This window comes from Sorex araneus, chromosome 3 (genome assembly GCF_027595985.1).
Source record: "Sorex araneus isolate mSorAra2 chromosome 3, mSorAra2.pri, whole genome shotgun sequence".
NCBI lineage: Eukaryota > Metazoa > Chordata > Mammalia > Eulipotyphla > Soricidae > Sorex > Sorex araneus.
Window position 1 is genome coordinate 238,929,772 of NC_073304.1, and position 16,690 is coordinate 238,946,461.

At 71.3% G+C, this 16,690-nt stretch overlaps 2 protein-coding genes across 4 annotated transcripts in view; both read right to left on the reverse strand.

Moving 5' to 3' along the window:
* Nucleotides 1-1,988: 1,988 nt before the first annotated feature.
* On the reverse strand, nt 1,989-14,296 carry FASN (fatty acid synthase). Its single transcript, XM_055130080.1, has 41 exons — nt 14,143-14,296; nt 13,419-13,554; nt 13,001-13,153; nt 12,418-12,591; nt 12,133-12,333; nt 11,931-12,053; nt 11,747-11,862; nt 11,530-11,664; nt 10,996-11,458; nt 10,731-10,918; nt 10,471-10,660; nt 10,115-10,209; nt 9,892-10,026; nt 9,617-9,820; nt 9,415-9,530; nt 9,166-9,338; nt 8,904-9,095; nt 8,744-8,824; nt 8,486-8,665; nt 8,234-8,413; nt 7,952-8,155; nt 7,567-7,871; nt 7,117-7,491; nt 6,880-7,044; nt 6,688-6,806; nt 6,446-6,600; nt 6,138-6,341; nt 5,906-6,056; nt 5,650-5,828; nt 5,454-5,573; nt 5,252-5,374; nt 4,941-5,164; nt 4,659-4,854; nt 4,423-4,574; nt 4,264-4,355; nt 4,024-4,175; nt 3,708-3,950; nt 3,440-3,622; nt 3,145-3,369; nt 2,755-3,074; nt 1,989-2,679 (listed from the first exon to the last, which is right to left on the reverse strand). Exons 1-41 carry the CDS (start codon nt 14,248-14,250, stop codon nt 2,290-2,292), a joined length of 7,620 nt encoding a protein of 2,539 aa, XP_054986055.1. The 5' UTR covers nt 14,251-14,296; the 3' UTR covers nt 1,989-2,289.
* The window catches only part of CCDC57 (coiled-coil domain containing 57), a 49,091-nt gene continuing 45,819 nt past the window's right edge, over nt 13,419-16,690 (reverse strand). For all 3 annotated transcript variants that reach the window (XM_055130081.1, XM_055130082.1, XM_055130083.1), the window contains exons 19-20: nt 15,368-16,071; nt 13,419-13,554 (exon numbers count right to left, since the gene is read on the reverse strand). In XM_055130081.1, coding sequence (XP_054986056.1) covers nt 15,887-16,071 — 185 coding nt within the window. In that variant the 3' untranslated portion in view covers nt 13,419-13,554; nt 15,368-15,886. The remainder of the gene's footprint in view (nt 13,555-15,367; nt 16,072-16,690) is intronic.

Consider the following 16,690-nt stretch of genomic DNA (forward strand, 5'->3'; position numbering starts at 1 on the left):
AACCGAGAAAGTGCAGCGGAAACCAGGGTTTTCCTGGACCAGGGTGGGGGGTGGGGCCCTGGGTCCCATGGCCCGGTGTCCCCCCAAAACTTTGGGTATTCTGTGGGCTGGTTTAGAGGGAGGATGCTTCCAACAATGGCTGTCAGGCCACACTGACAGTAAGAGTTTCTCGCAGGGGCAGGGGGGAGGAGGGATGGCCTTGCGCGGAAGCGGTGAGTGCTGACGTGAGGGGAAGCCACAGGCCCGCAGAGGAGAGGAAACAGCCAGAGACCAGCGAGGTCGCAGGGGAGAAGCCGAGCAGAGCGGACGGAGACAGGCAGCTGCGAACCTACAGCGATGGCCCCGATCCTGCACGTGGATCTGGGAAGGAGCTGAGCTCAGGTCGAGGGTGGATGCCCTGAGCGAGGGAGTGGGCCCAGGAGGAGAGGCCTGAGGCCTGAGCTGCTGTCTGCTCACTGCACCCACGGGCTCCTCCTGGGGTTTAGGCCCAGCCCTGCTGCCCTCCCTGCCGGGATGAGAACTCTTCCTGCTCCATTCGTGGCTTTTTCTTTGCGTTTTGTTTTGCTTGGGGCCGCACCGAATGCCGACTGCGCACAGGCGGGCTCCTTACTCGTGCTGTTGCCCCGGCTACTCCTTTGTGTTTTACCATTGTTCTGTGGGAGTCACATGGGCTCTGCTTGGGCAGTTCTGGGGGCTGAGGTGTGAAGCCACGTCCACGCCCCTGTGTGGTGTGGGGCGTGCTGAAGCCCGCCCCCCCAGGCGTGTCCTCCCTGGCCTCCCCCGCTAGCGGCGGCTTTGCTGTGCCATGCAGCATGCTGAGGCCTCGGTGCCGTGAGCTTGCCTGTCCCCGAGGCAGGCCCCAACCCCCTCAGCTCTCTCCTTTCCTGGGGTGCAGTGGGGTTGGCTGGCCTTGGCGTGTTGACAGGGCTGGGGCCAGGCGTGCTTTGGCCAGCTGCTAGTCACATGGCTGCCGCAGTGGTCAGGGAAGTCTCCCCTGCGCCCCTTGTGTTAGCTGCTCATGGGGCAGGGGGAGGTGGCTGTGGGGTGTCCGGGGTCAGGCCGGGGCTGCCTTCTGCACCCAGAGGCCCTTGGGGTGTTTGGAAACACCTGTACATGGTGGCAGCACGCATGGGGGTGGGGGGCTGCTGTCACCCCCTCCCCCGGGCCCGACCTCAAGCTCCAGACTCAAAGCTGTGGCCCAGAACCTCCTGGATGATGCGTGTGCAGGGGTGGGTCTGACGTTACAGCTGCCGGGGGAGGGGGCTGCTCTAAGCTCCGTCCACAGGCACCTGGTGGACGGTCCGAAATTGCCTCAGATTGGGCTGCAGGCTGGTGGTGTCAGGGCCAGCCCAGGTCCCCAAGACCAACTTCTTCCCAATATACTGACCCTGATGTCCCCCTCGGAAGGGGCCTGCTCGGGGTCTGTCCAGGAGAGCTGTGCGACGTGGCAGGGTCACCCGCCCGGCACTCAGGCAGGCCTTGAGCTTTCCAGCACCAGGCAGCACTGGGTACTAAGGGGCACGCCCCCCCCACCGCATCCCTGTTTGAACATTTGGGGAGAAGAGGGCGCGGGGCTGGGCAGGAGTGGGTCAGCAGCAAGCCAACAGGTGCCTTTCTGGCCTGTCCCCCGGGCAGTCAGTTTTGTTTCTGCAGGGGCTGGGCACACCAGCTGGTGTCTGGCTCTCTCTGTGCCCCCCACCTCTCTCAGCACTGACACCCGGGTCCCACCCTGCCATCCTGTGTCGGCCCAGGGCTCAGTCCAAGAACCCTCTGTCCGGGTAGGTGGGAGTGTCTGCCGCCAAGGCCAAGCTGCCCCCGCATCCTGGACAGCACCTGTGTGGGAGCAGCCTCTGGTCCATGTCACACCAGGCGGCTCTGGCCCTGCCCCCTGGAGCCCCGTGTGCCCAGAGGCCAGTGCCGGGAGCCTGAGAGGTGAAGGGTGGGCAGCGACTCTGACTCCCACGGGCACCAACAGCACGGACAGACACTGAGCAGCAATTGGAGTCATGTTTCGTGAAAAATGATACAGACAAACGGAGTGGGAGCCGCACCCACCACGGGGCGGCCTCTGGGTCCTCTTCCCTCTGCCCGCCCTCCCCTCGGGGGGCCAGCCGGCCTGGCTGGGAGGGGCTCCGGCCATCACAGGGCACCGAGGACCCGGCGTCTCCCCAGCGACGCAATAAATAGGGTTCACGCAGGGACCTGGGCAGGCCCCACACACGCGGCGCCAGGGCCGCGGCAGCCGACGCTTCACAGACCAGGGGGTCTCCGGCCGGCCGCGGGGGGCCGCTAGCCCTCACGGACGCTGACGCGCGGCTCGGCCAGGGAGCTGTGGATGATGCTGAGGATGGACTCGAGGCCGCTGCCCTCCAGCAGCGTGCGGTGGTCGCCCTCGATGACATGCACCGACACCTTGCCGTCGCAAACCTGCGACAGGTTGTAGTCGGCGCCCAGGTTGTCCCCGTAGGCGCCACCCGTCTTGGCACGCAGCAGCGTCACGTTGCCGTGGTAGGTGGCGCGGGGCGAGTACTTCTCGGCCGCCCGCAGCTTGTGGTAGAAGGAGACGGCGGCGAAGCTCAGCTCCCGGCGGTCCAGGCTCTGGTGGCTCTGCGTGATCAGGTCCACGGCGGCGGCCACGCGCGCCTCCAGGCTGGCGAGCGGGAGCAGCACCTCCAGCACCTGCGGGAGGGACGGCCATGAGCACCGGGACCGCAGCCCCTGGCCCGCAGCCCCCGGCCCCCGGCCCGCACCCACCTTGTTGTGCTCCGCATCTGTGAACTGCTGGATGAAGAAGCACAGGGCCTCGGCCTCGGCCTCGGCCTCGCAGCCGGAGGTCATCCTGGCGCGGTAGCTCTGCGTGTAGGCCAGCACAAAGCTGTGGGAGCCGTCAAACAGGAAGAGGCTGTTGTGCGCAGGCGCTGGGCCCTGCTGGGCCTGCAGCTGCGAGCACATCTCGAAGGCTACGCAGGCCCCGTACGAGTAGCCAGCGATGCGGTACGGCCCCTCGGGCTGGACCTTCCGGATGCAGTCGATGTAGTACGCGGCCAGGCTGTGGATGCTGTCCAGGGGCGCGGCTGTGGGGGGCTCAGTGTGAGAAGGCGGCCCGGGCTGGGCCCCTCCCGCCCCGCCCCTGCGCGCACATACCCTGGGTGCACTGCAGGCCGTAGGTGGGGACGCTGAGCCGGGCGGCCAGGTTGTGGAAGACGGTGATGGAGCCCTCGATGGGGTGCACCAGGAAGAGGGGCCGCTCGGAGCTCTGCACCGAGTTGAGGCGCGTCAGGGTGGGGCCTTCGGGGTTCACCAGCAGCGTGCTGAGGTTCAGCTTCATCTGCGGCTGCGCGGGGCTGTCCTCCGTGGGTGCCGCCAGCGCTGTGACAGAGAGCAGGTGAGGCCCCGCGTGGCTCGCACGGGGCCGGGCCCCCCTTCCCCGCGCACGCACCGTGGCTGCTGGCCTGCGTCAGCTCCTGCAGCTTGCGCAGCGTGAGCTGCCGCACCTCCCGCATGGACAGCAGCAGGTCGTGCTCGCGCTCCAGCGTCTGCCGCACCTCCACGCCCATGAGCGAGTCCAGGCCCAGGTCGGCCAGGGAGCTGTCCAGGTTCACGGCGGCCAGGTCGCGGATGCCTGCGGCAGGACGGAGGTGCTGGCTCAGAGGGGGGGGCACGGCCCGGGACAGCCCTTGCCCGCGGCCGTCCGCGTGTCCACGCACCCAGGATGTGCGCCACGGCCTTCACCAGGTCCCGCTTGCCCTCGGTGTCCCCGTGGGCGGTGGTCTTCTCGGCCAGCACGAAGCTGCTCAGGACGGGGTGCGGCTGGTGCAGGAAGAGGTCCAGCACCTCCAGGCAGGAGGCGATGCGCTGGGGCAGCGTGCCGCCGATGACCGTGTCGTTGGTGCCCATGGCCTCCAGCACGATGCCCACATCACCGATGGCGCCCCACTGCACAGCCAGGCCTGGGGGGCAGGGCGGGGTGAGGCGGGGCAGGCGGGGCGGGCGGGGAGGGGGTGGGCGGGGCGGGCACCGCACCTGGGAGGCCGTCGTGGCGACGCTTCTCGCAGATGCGCTCCATGGTGGAATTGGCAAAGCCGTAGTTGGTCTGGCCGGCATTACCGCGCCCGCAGCTCACGGAGGAGAAGGCCACGAAGTAGTCCAGCGTAGGGCAGGACTCCCGGGTGGCCCTGCGCGGCAGGACCATGCCGGTCACGCCCCTGCAGCAGGCGGCCCGGCCCCGCCCCGGCCCCCCCACCCCACGGGTGGCCCGCGCACCTGTCCAGGTGCAGAGTGCCGCTGTACTTGGGCCGGTTCACGTCGCGGAAGGCCTCGGGGCTCTGGTTCTCCAGCATGGCGTCCCGCAGCACCTGGGGGAGGGAGCCTCAGCACCTGCCCGGCCCGGGCCGGGGCGGCTGTGCGGTCACGCTCACTCACCATGGCCAGGTTGAAGACTCCGCCCACAGGCCCCAGCGCCGCAGCCTCCTTGATGAGGCCTCGGGCCCCCTCCAGGGAGCTGGCGTCCCGGGTGGACACGAGCACCTGGACGCCCTGGCGCTGCCACTCGCGCACCTGTTTGGCCTGGTAGCCTGGAAGGACGGGACAGGGGTGGGGCGAGGAATGAGGGCCAGGGAGCGCCGGGGAGGGGGCCCCGTGCCCCCCACCCCTCTTACCTGTGCGGATCCCGGAGCGGGAGGTCAGCACCAGCTTCTGGGCCCCTCGCAGCACCAGCCACTGGGCCAGCTCCAGGCCGAAGCCGCCCAGACCCCCGGCCACCACGTAGCTCTTGTGCGCGGGACAGAAGGTCTTGCACATGGCGGTCATCAGGGCGGGCCGGGTCCCCTTCTGGGCCTCAGCCTCCTCGCGCACCTGCAACCCAAGAAGAGAGCCGCCTGGTGGGTGCTGGGGGTGCGAGGGGGCGGGGTGGGGGAGGTCGGCGGGGGCCGTGGCCACACCTGCACCACCACTTTGCCGATGTGCTTGCCCTGCGCCATGAAGCGGAAGGCATCCTCCACGCGGGCCTTGGGGAACACGGTGCACCGGAGGGGTTGGACCACGCCGTCCTGGATGCCGGCCTGCAGCAGCCCCGCCACCTCCCGCCAGGCGTCGCCCGCCTCGTCGAAGAGTGCGTCCAGCAGGATCCCGTGGAAGGTCACGTTCTTGAGGAAGACAGCCATGCCTGCGGGGGGGGGGGGGTGTGCGCTCACTCTTGGTCCGGCCCACCCAGCCCCCCGAGCCCTCACCCGGCCCCCTGTCCGAGCCTTACCCAGTGGGCTGTTGTTGGACAGGTCAAACTTGCCGATCTCCAGGAAGCGGCCGTGCTGGGCCAGACACCTCACGCTGGCCTGGAGCTTCTCTTCCGCCAGCGAGTTCAAGACCAAGTCGACACCTGGGCAGAGGGTCCTGCGGTCACTGCACAGCCCTGGTGCCAGGGCTGTGTGCACATGGGGGGGGGGGGCGACACGTACCCTTGCCGGCTGTGTGACGCAGCACGTGCTGCTCGAAGGACGTGTCCCGGGAGTTGGCGAAGCAGGTGGCGTCCAGCTGGGGGAAGCGCGCCTGTAGGTAGGCCCGCTTCTCGGCCGAGCCTGCGGGGAGAGGCAGGAGCCAGCGTGTGGTGGCGGAGGCTGGGGGGGCCAGGGTCTCTGGGCCGGGCAGGCTTACCCACGGTGGTGAAAACGCGGCAGCCCTGGCTGAGGGCGATGGCGATGGCGGCCTGGCCCACGCCGCCAGAGCCGGAGTGGATAAGCACCGACTCCCCTGGCCGCATGCGCCCGCGGACCACCAGGGAGTAGTAGGCCGTGGTGTAGACCACGGGCACCGAGGCGGCCTCCTCCAGGGTCCTGTGGACACAGGGCACAGTCACGCAGGCCTGAGCGCCGGGGGCACCGGGCCCGAAGCCCCCACCCCACAGACTCACCAGCTGGAGGGCACATCCCACAGGAAGTCCTGAGACAGCTGGACAGAGGTGGCCAGGCCCTCGGCGGGCACCAGCCCCATCACGCGCTTGCCACTGGCGTCGTGGCCAGAGAACTCCATGCCCAGCATGCAGTCCCGAGAGGCCCATTTCCCTGCGAGGAGAGCGAGTGAGCATAGCGGGACGGGCCGGGGGTGCTCAGAGGGACAGCTGCGCCTGCCCGCCCGGCGGCTACCTGGGATGGCGTCAGGGGACAGCTTGCCCGTGGCCAGCATGATGTCCCGGAAGTTGAGGGAGGCGTAGTGGACGGTGCAGAGCTGCATGCCAGGCCCAGGGCGTGGCGCATGGTGCAGCGGGGAGCAGACCCAGCGGATGGAGGACAGGTCGCCCCGCGTGAGCACGTTCACAAAGGCGTGTTCCGTCAGCTGCTCGGGCCGCTCTGGGGGGCGGGAAAGAGGCTGCCAAGGGGCCACGCACGGGGGGGTGCCCCCACACACTGCCCGGGGCTGCTCCCAGCGCCGAGCAGAGCCTCGAGGTGCTCACCCTGCTCCAGGGGGTAGTGGCGGAAGGTGCCCCAGGCCCCGTCTCGGAAGACGTTAGTTACCAGGTCCCCCTTAAGCACATGCCGCAGCCCCTCCGAGCCCGGCTCCAACGCGGGCACAGGGCTCTCGTCGCTGAGGTTGGACACCAGGATACACCTGCGGGGATGGTGAGTGGTGAGGGGGAGGGCCGCCAGGCTCGGGCGGGGACAGGCGGGGGAGGGGCTGCGCCGGAGGAGGCCTCACCGGACTCGGTGGCCGCCAGGCTCTTTGCGGAGACAGTTCACCATGCCCACGACGCCCGACGTGCCGCAGCCCACGGCCGTGAGCCACACGGGGCGGGGCGAGGCGTCGGCCAGCATACTCTGTGGGCAGGACAGGCATGTTGGCCCCAGCCGTGTGGGCGGTGGGGGGAGGGGAGGCGGAGGGGAGGCTGACCTTGAGCGAGTCCACCCAGTGGAAGCTGGTGTCGTCCACGGGCAGCAGGATGGGGCTGTCCTGGGGGGCCAGGCGGCGGCACAGGAACAGGGCCGAGCCGTAGAAGGACGTTTTCTGGGCCACCAGGTGCAGCTTCGCCCCCACGAACAGCTTCTCCCACTGGTCCTGTGAGCGCAAGGGGTCAGTGCCGCCGGGCCCCGGCCTGGCCCCACGCCCCCCAGCCCCACGTGCCCGCACCTGGCTCAGGAAGCGCTGGCCTCCGGTCTGTGGCTCGGGGCAGGTGAGGAAGGCCATGGTGTCCCCGAGGGGGTGTCCCCGGAGCAGGGTGTGCAGCAGCAGGAAGCCACCGTCCTTGAGGGTGGCCGCCATGTGGCCCAGCGCCGTGGCCGGGCTCCCCAGGGCAGCCACGGTACAGTTACAGGCCACGAGGTCGGCGGGGCCCAGGCCGCTGGGGGCAGGGCCCGTGGGGTCCCACTGGGCCTGGGCCAGGCCTGGCTGTGGCAGGGGGCCTGGGGCCAGCCGGTCTGTCGCCGTGTAGTCCAGCTGCAGCAGAGGCTGCGTGCCCAGCAGCTGCGGGATGCGCGAGTACAGGTGTCCCTCGCTGGCCAGCACCTGCACCATGAAGCCAAGGTCAGGCGGGGCCCCGGGCTGGGCCCCGCCAGGCCCCCAGGGGCCTCCAGCACCCACCTCCACCACCTTCATCCTCTGCCCATTCAAGTTCTCTAGAACGGTGTCCACACAGGCCTTGAGTGCCGGCGAGTCCAGCAGGCCGCCCAGCAGGGGGTCGGTGGCCAGCAGAGCCCCTTCCTGTGCCAGCAGCTGGCCCAGCTCCAGCTGCAGATTCCCATTGAGCTGCAGCTGGGCGGCCGCGGCCAGCAGCCGGGGCAGGCCCTCCTGCGGGGGCTCCCGCGGGGCCTGGGCGCCCTCCAGCCCGGGCACCGCCATCTTCAGCCCCTGCTGTGCCACCTTCGTCTGCAGCAGCCGCGCCAGCCCTGGGGAGACAGCAGCGCTGGCCAGGGGCACTTGTGGCCCCCGGCCGGGCGAAGGGTGGGGGTGCTGGCACCCTGCTCACCCCGACAGTGCTGCAGCTCCTCCTGCAGGGCCGTGCTCCCCGCCAGGCAGCCGTCCTCCACGTGGGGCGTGAACAGGAACTTCTCCAGGACGGGCGCCAGCTGCTCCTGCTGCCTGCGCGGGGCCGGCGAGGCGTGCAGCCGCGAGATGAGGACGCCGCCCGCCACGGTGGTGCCCAAGCAGTTGTCCACTAGCACGTCGGCCACTGCAGGCAGGGACAGCGGCTGAGTGTGGCCAGGGCCAGGGTGGGGCCAGGGGCGGGAGGACGGGCCGGGGCAGGTACCTTCGGTGGCTTCCTTCAGGGTGCGCAGCTTCTGGCGGTGGGTGCTGGGGTCGATGTGGATGGCGCTGATGCGGGTGGGCAGACGCAGGCTGCGCTGGGCACTGCCCAGGATGGACACCTGCAGCATGGTGTCCAGGAAGGTCACCCAGTTGTCCTTCCACAGCAGCTGGCCGGCTGTGCCTGCAAGGGAGGGCGGTGAGCCAGGGCCGTGCGTGCGGGGGCCGAGGGCGGGTGGGAGCGTGCGGGCAGCACCTTCCAGGCTGGCCTCCAGGATGCCCTGGAAGTGAGGCCCATAGTCGTAGCCTCGCAGACGCAGCTCCTTGTACACGTCGCCCTGGGCCAGGCGGGACGTGGCCGTGGGTCCTGCGGGGTCCGGGCTGCCTGGGCTGTCGAAAAGCTTGGGGTCCGGGTCCTCCCACAGGGACACTTTTCCTGGGGGCGGCAGGGAAGGGCCTCAGCGGGGGGCACCCAGACGGGGAGCCCCATGCCGGCCCCAGCCCTGCCGCTCACCGCTGACTATGAGGGTCCCGTTGTCGGACACCTCAAAGGTGTGAGATGCCTCCAGCAGTCGCACCTCCAAGGCCACCGTCCCTGTGGGGGGCGGGGGTCAGAGGTCACAGTCAGGACGGGCCAGAGGTCAGAGCCTCCTGGCACCCGGACCGGGTCTCACCAGTCTTGGGCAGGATGGTGGCCTGGTGCAGTGTCACGTCCTCGAAGAGCACCGGCGTCTGCTCCACGTCCTGGCCCAGCTGGCGGGCCAGCGTCCGCCACGCCAGGCACAGGTAGCCGGTGGCCGGGAAGAGCACGCGGCCGTCGATGCAGTGGTCGACCAGGTAGTTGTCAGGGGACTCGGGGCTGGTGTCTGCAGGGACGGAGCCTCAGGGAGATGCCCGCAGGTGGGCGGCCCCCCGCCCGCCAGCCCACCCACTCACCGATGCTGTAGACGGTGGCTGACGAGGAGCCGGAGCCGCTGGGGAAGTGCTCGGCGGCCGGCACGTCCCAGGCCTGGCTGTGGTCCCACCGGATATGCGGCGAGATGAGGGGGGTTCCCCGGGGCGCCGGGAACTCCACAGGCGGGAGCAGCCCGTTGGGGTCGATGTTGATGCTGGGAGAGGGAAGGGCGTGAGAGGCAGCCGCGTGGGGGGCCCCGAGCCCGCCCGCACCGCGCGGCAGCCACCCACCCTGCCAGGTGCAGCTTGGCCACGTTGCTGAGGAAGAACTCGAGGTTGTCCCTGTGGTCCTTCTTCATCAGAGGGACGACGGTGCAGCCTGTCTTGAGGCCCCGCTTCAGCACGGCCTGGGGAGACACACAGGGAGGGGTCCGCGGCCGCCCCCGCCGCCTGCCCCCCCCGCCCCGCCCCCCCGGCCCCCTCCGGGAAGCACCTGCAGCAGGGCGTGCGGCGCGATCTCCACCACCACGGCGTTGGCGGGCACGTGCCGCAGCGCCTCCTGGAACAGCACGGGGCTGACCAGGTTGTTGACGTTGTACTCGGCCGAGGATGTGCGGGCCAGGCTGCCTTGCCACTGCGCCTCGGGGATGGATGTGCTGAGCCAGCGCGCAGAGCGGGGCCGTGGGTTCCGGATCACCTGCACACAGGGGGGTCAGCGGCAGCCCGGGGCCTGCTGGGGCCTGCAGCCCGCCTGTGCCCGAGGCCCACCTTCTTGAGCGCCTGCAGCAGCGTGGGGGCAATGGAGTCCATGAAGTAGGAGTGGAAAGCCATGCCGCCCGTCTGCACCTCCTTGGCGAACACACCCTCCTGCTTCAGCTGCTCCACGAAGCTGGACACGGCCTCCTACAGGCAGCAGGGTGGCCCAGGGTTGGACTCGAGGCCCCACCTCAGCCCCGCTGCCCGGTCTGGCCCCGCACGGCCCCCAGCCCACCTGAGGCCCTGAGATGGTCACGGTGTCTTCGGAGTTGTGGCAGGCGGGCACCACGCCGGCGGGACAGCGCTGCTTGCACTCGGCCCAGGACAAGCCTGCGGGCACAGGGGCTCAGCACTCTGCCAGGGCCTAATGACGGGGTCCTAATGACAGCCGCGGAGAGCAGCCGGGGCCTCCCCCACGGGGCTTTGATCTGGGCATGAGGGCTGGCCCTCAGCCCCTGTCCCACGGGTGGGGCGCTCCCCTCCAGGCCCCTGCCCACAACGGGGCCCCCCCGCAGACGCGCTGACACCAGGCCCCGGAGGACACAGAGCTTGGCCAGGCTGGCTCTCCCGGCTGGGGGTGCAGGTGCCTACCCACGGCGGCCATGGCGCCCGGCGGGATGCGTGCCTCCTTGATGCACTGGCCCCTCCAGTAGGCGGCCAGGACGGCCTCCTCTTGGGACAGGCAGCCGTCAGCATAGCCGCAGGCCACTTCCCCCAGCGAGTGGCCCACGATGCCACTGGGGGTCAGGCCCAGGGCGGTGAGCAGGTCGATGAGGGCGATCTGGGGGGAAAGGCCACGTCAGGGGCCTGGGGCTCCTGCCCACCCGCCCGGGGCCGGCCCGCCAGCGCACCTGGATGGCCGTGAGGCAGACGAAAGCGTGGACGATGTCCTCGAAGGTGCTCTCGTCCGCGTGCAGCAAGAGCTCCGATACCTTTAGTCCGTAGGGCTTCACCGCCTCGTCCGAGCGCAGGATGGACTCCCGGAAGCGGTCCAGCCGCATGAGGCTCCTGCCCATCCCGCTCCACTGGGCACCCATGCCTGTGGGGGAGGGTGCGGCTCAGTGCGCGCCACGGGCACCGCCACGCTCCCGGGAACACCGCGGGCGGCCGACTCACCCGAGCAGATGAACCAGAGCGGGCGGTCGCCAGCAGCCGCCTGCTGCACCTCGCCGCTGCCCGCCTGGCCGCCCAGCACGGCCCAGCCCCGGAAGGGCATGGCGGCGACGGGGGCGGCGGCAATGGAGTTGAGCATGCTCACGAGGGCCAGGTCCTGCGCGTGCTGCTGGCCCTGGGCGAGCAGGCTCTGCACGGCCTCGGCGGTGCGCCCGCTGGCCAGCAGCAGCCGGGGCAGGGAGGCGTGTGGGGCGGGCGCCGGGCGGGGCTGCAGGTTGGGTCGGAGGATGACGTGGACATTGGAGCCCCCGAAGCCGAAGGAGTTGATGGCCACGTTGCCCCCTCGGACAGGCTGGGGCCGGTCCACCACCTGCAGCCGCCCGTCCTGCAGGGCTGGGATCTCGGGGTTGGGGGTGTGGTAATGCAGGTTGGGGGCCCAGACCCCGTGCTCCAAGGACAGCAGCACCTGCAGGCAGGCATCGTTGTCAGGGGCCGCCCGGGCCGCCCCACCTGCCACCCGGAGTCCTCTGCACCCACCTTGGCCAGTGCCGCGAGGCCTGAGGCAGGCTCAGGGTGGCCCATGTTGGACTTGGTGGAGCCGACGAGCAGGGGCTCCTGGCGGGTGGCACACAGCGCCCGGACGATGCTGTTCAGCTCCTGAGGGTCGCCCACCTGTGGGGAGCAGGGGCAGGGTCAGGTCGCCCACCAGTGGGGAGCAGGGGCAGGGGCAGGGCTGGGGGCCCGGAGGGGTCACCTTGGTGCCTGTGCCGTGGGCTTCGATGTACTCCAGGGACTCGGGGGACACCCCGGCGGGCGTGTACAGGGAGCTGATGAGCTGCTCCTGCACGTCTCCAGAGGGGAAGGTCACACCTGTGGAGACGTGGTCTCAGCGCCCGCCCCTGGCCCCGAGACCCCCACGGCCCCTGTCCGTGGCCCACCTTGCTCCTTGTTGCCATCTGTGTTGGTGCCGGCGTTGAGGATGGTGGCATACACCCTCTTGGCCAGGGACTTCTTGGTCAGCAGCACGGCCACCACGGCCTCGGAGCGGCAGTACCCGTTCCCTGAGGGAGTGGAAGGGTCAGCGGGCCGCCCCTGCCCGGCCGCCCGCCCAGCCCTGCCCGCTGCCCCCTCCCCCCTCACCAGTCGCGTCGAAGGCCTTGCAGGCGCCGTCGGGGCTGAGCATGCCCAGCTTCATGAACTGCACTGACGTGTTGGGCTTCAGCAGGAGGTTGATGCCCCCCACGATGGCTGCGGGGCACTCGCCCGTGCGGATGGCGTGGAAGGCGTTCTGCATGGCCAGCAGGCTGGAGGAGCAGGCTGTGTCCAGGGCGACGCTGGGCCCTGTGGGGAGCAGGGCCGGGCGCTTAGTGGGGGCCAGTTCCGCCCCCCATCCCCGCTGGGGACCCCTGGCGGATGAGCACCCACCTTTGAAGTCGAAGAAGAAGGACAAGCGGTTGGCCATCATGGCCCGCTGGCAGCCCACCATGCTGTAGCCCAGCAGGGTCTCGGGGTCCCGGCTCAGAGCCTCGGAGGCCTCGGAGCCGCTCACGCCCACCCATACGCCTGTGTGTGTCCCTCGCAGCGAGGCCGGGTTGATGCCTGGGGGACGCAGCGGTCAGCCCGGTCCTCGAAGACCCAGGCCACCGGATGCAGGCCTGGGGGGCGGCTCGGCCCAGAGCTGACAGAGGGCAGCATTGTCCCCTGGCCTCCCCGGCACTGGGGCCACCGGCAGGGCCAGTGAGGGCCAGTGAGCACCCAGGCCGCGCTTGGGGATGAGCAAGATAAGGAGACAAAGGCCCGCCTGTTCCTCGGGACGCACAGAGGCAGGGCGGCCGCCCGGCCCTGGCCAAGGTCTCAGCTGGCACTGGGCAGCAGGAGGGTCTGACCACTGCCCTCTCACCTGCCTTGAGCCTGAGACCTGCGGGACCCCTCCTGGCTGAGCAGAGGCCGCGAGTGGGGGATGGGCCCAGGGACCAGCACAGCCACCCCAGACCCCAGACAGACCCACCTGCGTCCACGATGGCCTCATAGGCGACCTCCAGAAGCAGGCGCAGCTGTGGGTCCATGGTGTGGGCCTGCTTGGCGTGGACCCCGAAGAAGGACGCGTCGAACCTGGACAGGTCCTTCAGCTTGCCGGAGCGCCGGGGCAGGCCGTAGAGACCTGCGGGCCACGGGGGGCTGAGCCCTCAGTGGGCCCTGGACCCAGGCCCGGAGGGGGCGAGGGGGCAGTGCCGTGTGCCAGCCCCGCGGGTGACTCACAGTGGTAGATCAGGTGGAGCGGGTCTGGAGGGACCGGCCGGCACGAGGAGCCAAACCAGCTCCCCAGAGCGCGGAGCGCTCGCCAGGCGGCAGGTCCCAGTCCCGTTCTGTCCCGTCCCTGTCCCTGCAGGAGGGGGTGGCCCGGGGCAGGGGGCGGAGCCACTCACCCGCCTTCCAGCGCCGGTCATCCTCCGTCACCATGTCCACGCCGCCCACCAGGTTGTCCCAGAACTCCTGGATGTTGTCCGACTCGGGCAGCTTCCCGGACAGGCCGGCGATGACCACCTCCTCCATGGCTGCTCTCTGCGGGCAGCCCCGCCGGGCGCCGGGTCAGGGCAGCGCGGCCCTCCCCCTCCCCAGCCTGACCCCCGGCCACGTGGGCTGCTTGGCCCGGCCCACCCTCATGCCCAGCCCCCTACCCCCAAAGCCCCAGGCCCCGCACAGACAGGCAGTGACCCACCCTGCCCCTGGCGCCGGGCGGCCCCGGAGCCCCGCCGGGGGACCACGCGGGGAGGGGGTCCCGCGGCTCGGCCTGGGGCAGATCGGCCCCCGGCCCGCGGCGGCCCCCCCCCCGGTGGTCGGCGCCGGGCCGACGCGGCCTCGTGGGCGCCAGTGGCTGGGGGCCGGGGGTCCCGGCGCGGCGCGAAGGGCCTCGCCGCCTCCCGGGCCCCGGGCCCCGGCGCGGGTGCGGGCCGCGGCCCCCCGCCGGCCGCCCCCCTCCCCCAGCGCCAACAAACAGCCCTCGGCGGCGGCGCCGCGGGAGGCGCGCTCGGCCCCGGCCGCCCCGCCGCGGGGCCCCGGCCCGCCGCGCCCCCGGCCTGCGCCCCGCGCCCCGCATCCCGCGTCCCGCGTCCTGGGGCGGCCACGCGCGTCCCGAGGCCGGGCGCTCACCTGGGCGGCGGCGGGCAGCGGCGAGTGCGGCCGCGGCGTCTCTCTGGCTCCCTCTAGGCCGGCGCCGGCTCTATTTAACCGCGGCCGCCCCGCGCGGACACGCCACATGGGCTGACAGCTTGGCTGCGCCGCCCAGGCCAATGAGCGGCGGGGCTGCGCCCGGGTGATGCGCGCGCCGCCGCCGGGCCGCGGGCACGCGCCCGGGCGCGCGCGCGGCGGGCGCCTCGCCGGAGCCCCCCGCCCGCCGCGGCCCCCGCCTCCCGCGCCCCCCGGGACGCCCCGCGCCCTCCCGGACGCCCCGGGCGCCCCCCGCCCCGCCGGACGCCCCCGCCTCCCTCCCCGCCGGGCCCGGGGGTCGCGCGCGCTCGGCGCGCCGAGGGGCTGGGCGTGCTTGGGTCACTCTGGGGGCTGCGCTGGGGGCCGCGGCCGACGGGGCCGCGGGCGGGCGGACGCACATCCGCGTCCGGGACCCTCGGGCCACCCGCACCGGCCCCGCCGCGGGCCGCGCGGACGGCCGGGGGCGGGCCGCGGGCGCGGCGGCCAATCGCGGGCCGGGGGCGTCGCAACGGCCCAGTGGCGGCGCGCGAGTGGGCGTTGCTAGGCGATAGGGTGATGGGCCGGGCGGGCTCCGCGCTGCGCGGGCCGCCGCGGGGACAGCGCGGTCGTTGACCCCGGCCCCGGGCGCCCCGCGCGGGGTTACTGTCGGTCGCTGCCGCCCCGCGCCGCCCGCCGCCCACTTGGAGGGTCCGGCCCGGGGGCGGCGGGCGGGAGGAGGCGCGGCCATGTGGCGGCCGGCCGGCGCGGAAGCCCCTCGGCGGGGCGCGAACAAAGGCAGGGCCGCGCGCGCACGTGGCCACCCGCATCCACGAGCGCGCAGACGCGCGGGCGCGCCCTCCGCCCGGCGCCCCGGCTCACATGACCCTCGAAGGCCGAGAAGCCGCATGGCCACGGCCGGGGAGGCCGGAGGGTGCCAGCTCACTGGGGAAGGGACCTGGGACCCGGGACGGGGTGGCGCTCCCTTCCCCCAAGTCTCGCCGCCACTTCCTGTCTCCTTCCCCAAGTCGCCGCCCCGGGACTCCCATCAGGGGCCTATTGAAGGGGCTTATCAGGACCACCTTTCCTCTGGCTTTCTCTCCTCCTGCTTAAGACCTTTCTAGAAGTCTGGGCCATGCGGACCACCCCTAACTCCAGGGCCTTCCCGACCCCCCAACCCCACCCTGCTTACTTCCTGCTCCAGCAGGTGGAAGGGCCTTCTCCAGGCACTGCCTAGTGGGGTTCTGTACCTCTCTGTCCCCCCCACACGCCAGATGCATCCAGCTGGGCAGCGCCACAAGGTGGGCCTGGACTGGAGTCCCCTGAGTGGAAACCGCTGGCACTGCATCCTGGGGCGGCCCCTCACGTCTGTGCCCCAGGCGGGGTGAGAGTTGCAGAGATGTCCAGGTGGGGGCTGAGAGGGCCAGAGAGGCCCGATGGAATTTGGGACTGCTGGGGGCCGCCTGACTCCAGGCAGGGTCACCTACACCCACGCTGTGTCCACGGGCTGACGCCCACCAGCACGCAGGTGGCTGTGGGCAGGGACAGTCGGGTGGTGGCGGTCAGGCGGAGGCCAGTTGCCCAAGTAGGACGAGGGCGAAAGGGGCTCACCGCCCCAGCCGCACACACTCATGAGCAGACACCAGCGTGGAGAGTGAAGCACAGGTTGGAGCACTGGGGGGACGGGTGGGCAGGAGCGGGCCGCAGGGAGTCAGTCCTTGAAGTTGTAGTTGCGGATCTTGGGGGGCGGCAGGAGGCTCTGAGGACGAAGCCTGGGCCGGAGGGGCCTGGGGGGCCTGGCCTTGGCCTGTGGGTCTATCTTCACGCCTTGGAGTGCGAAGGCAGGCTGACCGCTGCAGGAGGGGGTCCTGGTGGGCCCAGCTGCTGGCACCAACTCTGCATGGGGAGAGAGCGTGTCTGCAGAGCCCGCCGGGGACTCCGGCACCACCCCAGCGTCCCGCCATGAAGCTCCGACATCTGTCTCTCGGACTGGAAACTCCAACAGCGAGACACAGAACCTGGACCCGCCTGGGAGCCAGGTGAGCCCAGCTCAGGCTGGCACAGGGGGAGGGCTGGGGCAGGAAGCCCCTTCTCCCTTGGGTGCCGCTCCAGCTATCTGGGTGCTGGGAACACCCTGGCTGCTGGGGTTTGCGGGTGCCCCCAGCCTGGCTCTGGGCAGGCCCTGTGGGCTTCCTTGGGTGTGGGTTTCATGCCCCTAGGGCTTCTGGCCCTTGGGAAGGCTGGTACCCTGAGCCCAGGGGCGCCAGGGCCCTGTGTCCCCCAGACTGTCCTGCCCCAGGCAGGAGGGCCCTCGCCGGCTGTGCCCTGGCCCAGCACCTTCCTGGGCTGGGTCTAGGGATGGAGGCCCTTGACCCCCACCCCCTCTGAACCCCACGCCCCAGGGTCCTCAGCCTTCATGTGCAACCCCAGAGTGCAGGGTGCAGGGGACCCCCACCCGCCCCAAACCCCACATCTCAGCCGCCCCCTGTGTGCTGCTGCGGGTCCTAACCCTGAC

Coding starts and splice junctions, on each gene's coding strand:
- FASN (XM_055130080.1), bottom strand. CDS start 14,250: ATGTGGCGTGTCCGCGCGGGGCGGCCGCGGTTAAATAGAGCCGGCGCC. Junction 7,045..7,116: donor GCCAGCGCTTCCTGAGCCAG/GTGCGGGCACGT, acceptor TTGCGCTCACAG/GACCAGTGGGAGAAGCTGTT. Junction 5,574..5,649: donor CCGCGTTTTCACCACCGTGG/GTAAGCCTGCCC, acceptor CTCTCCCCGCAG/GCTCGGCCGAGAAGCGGGCC.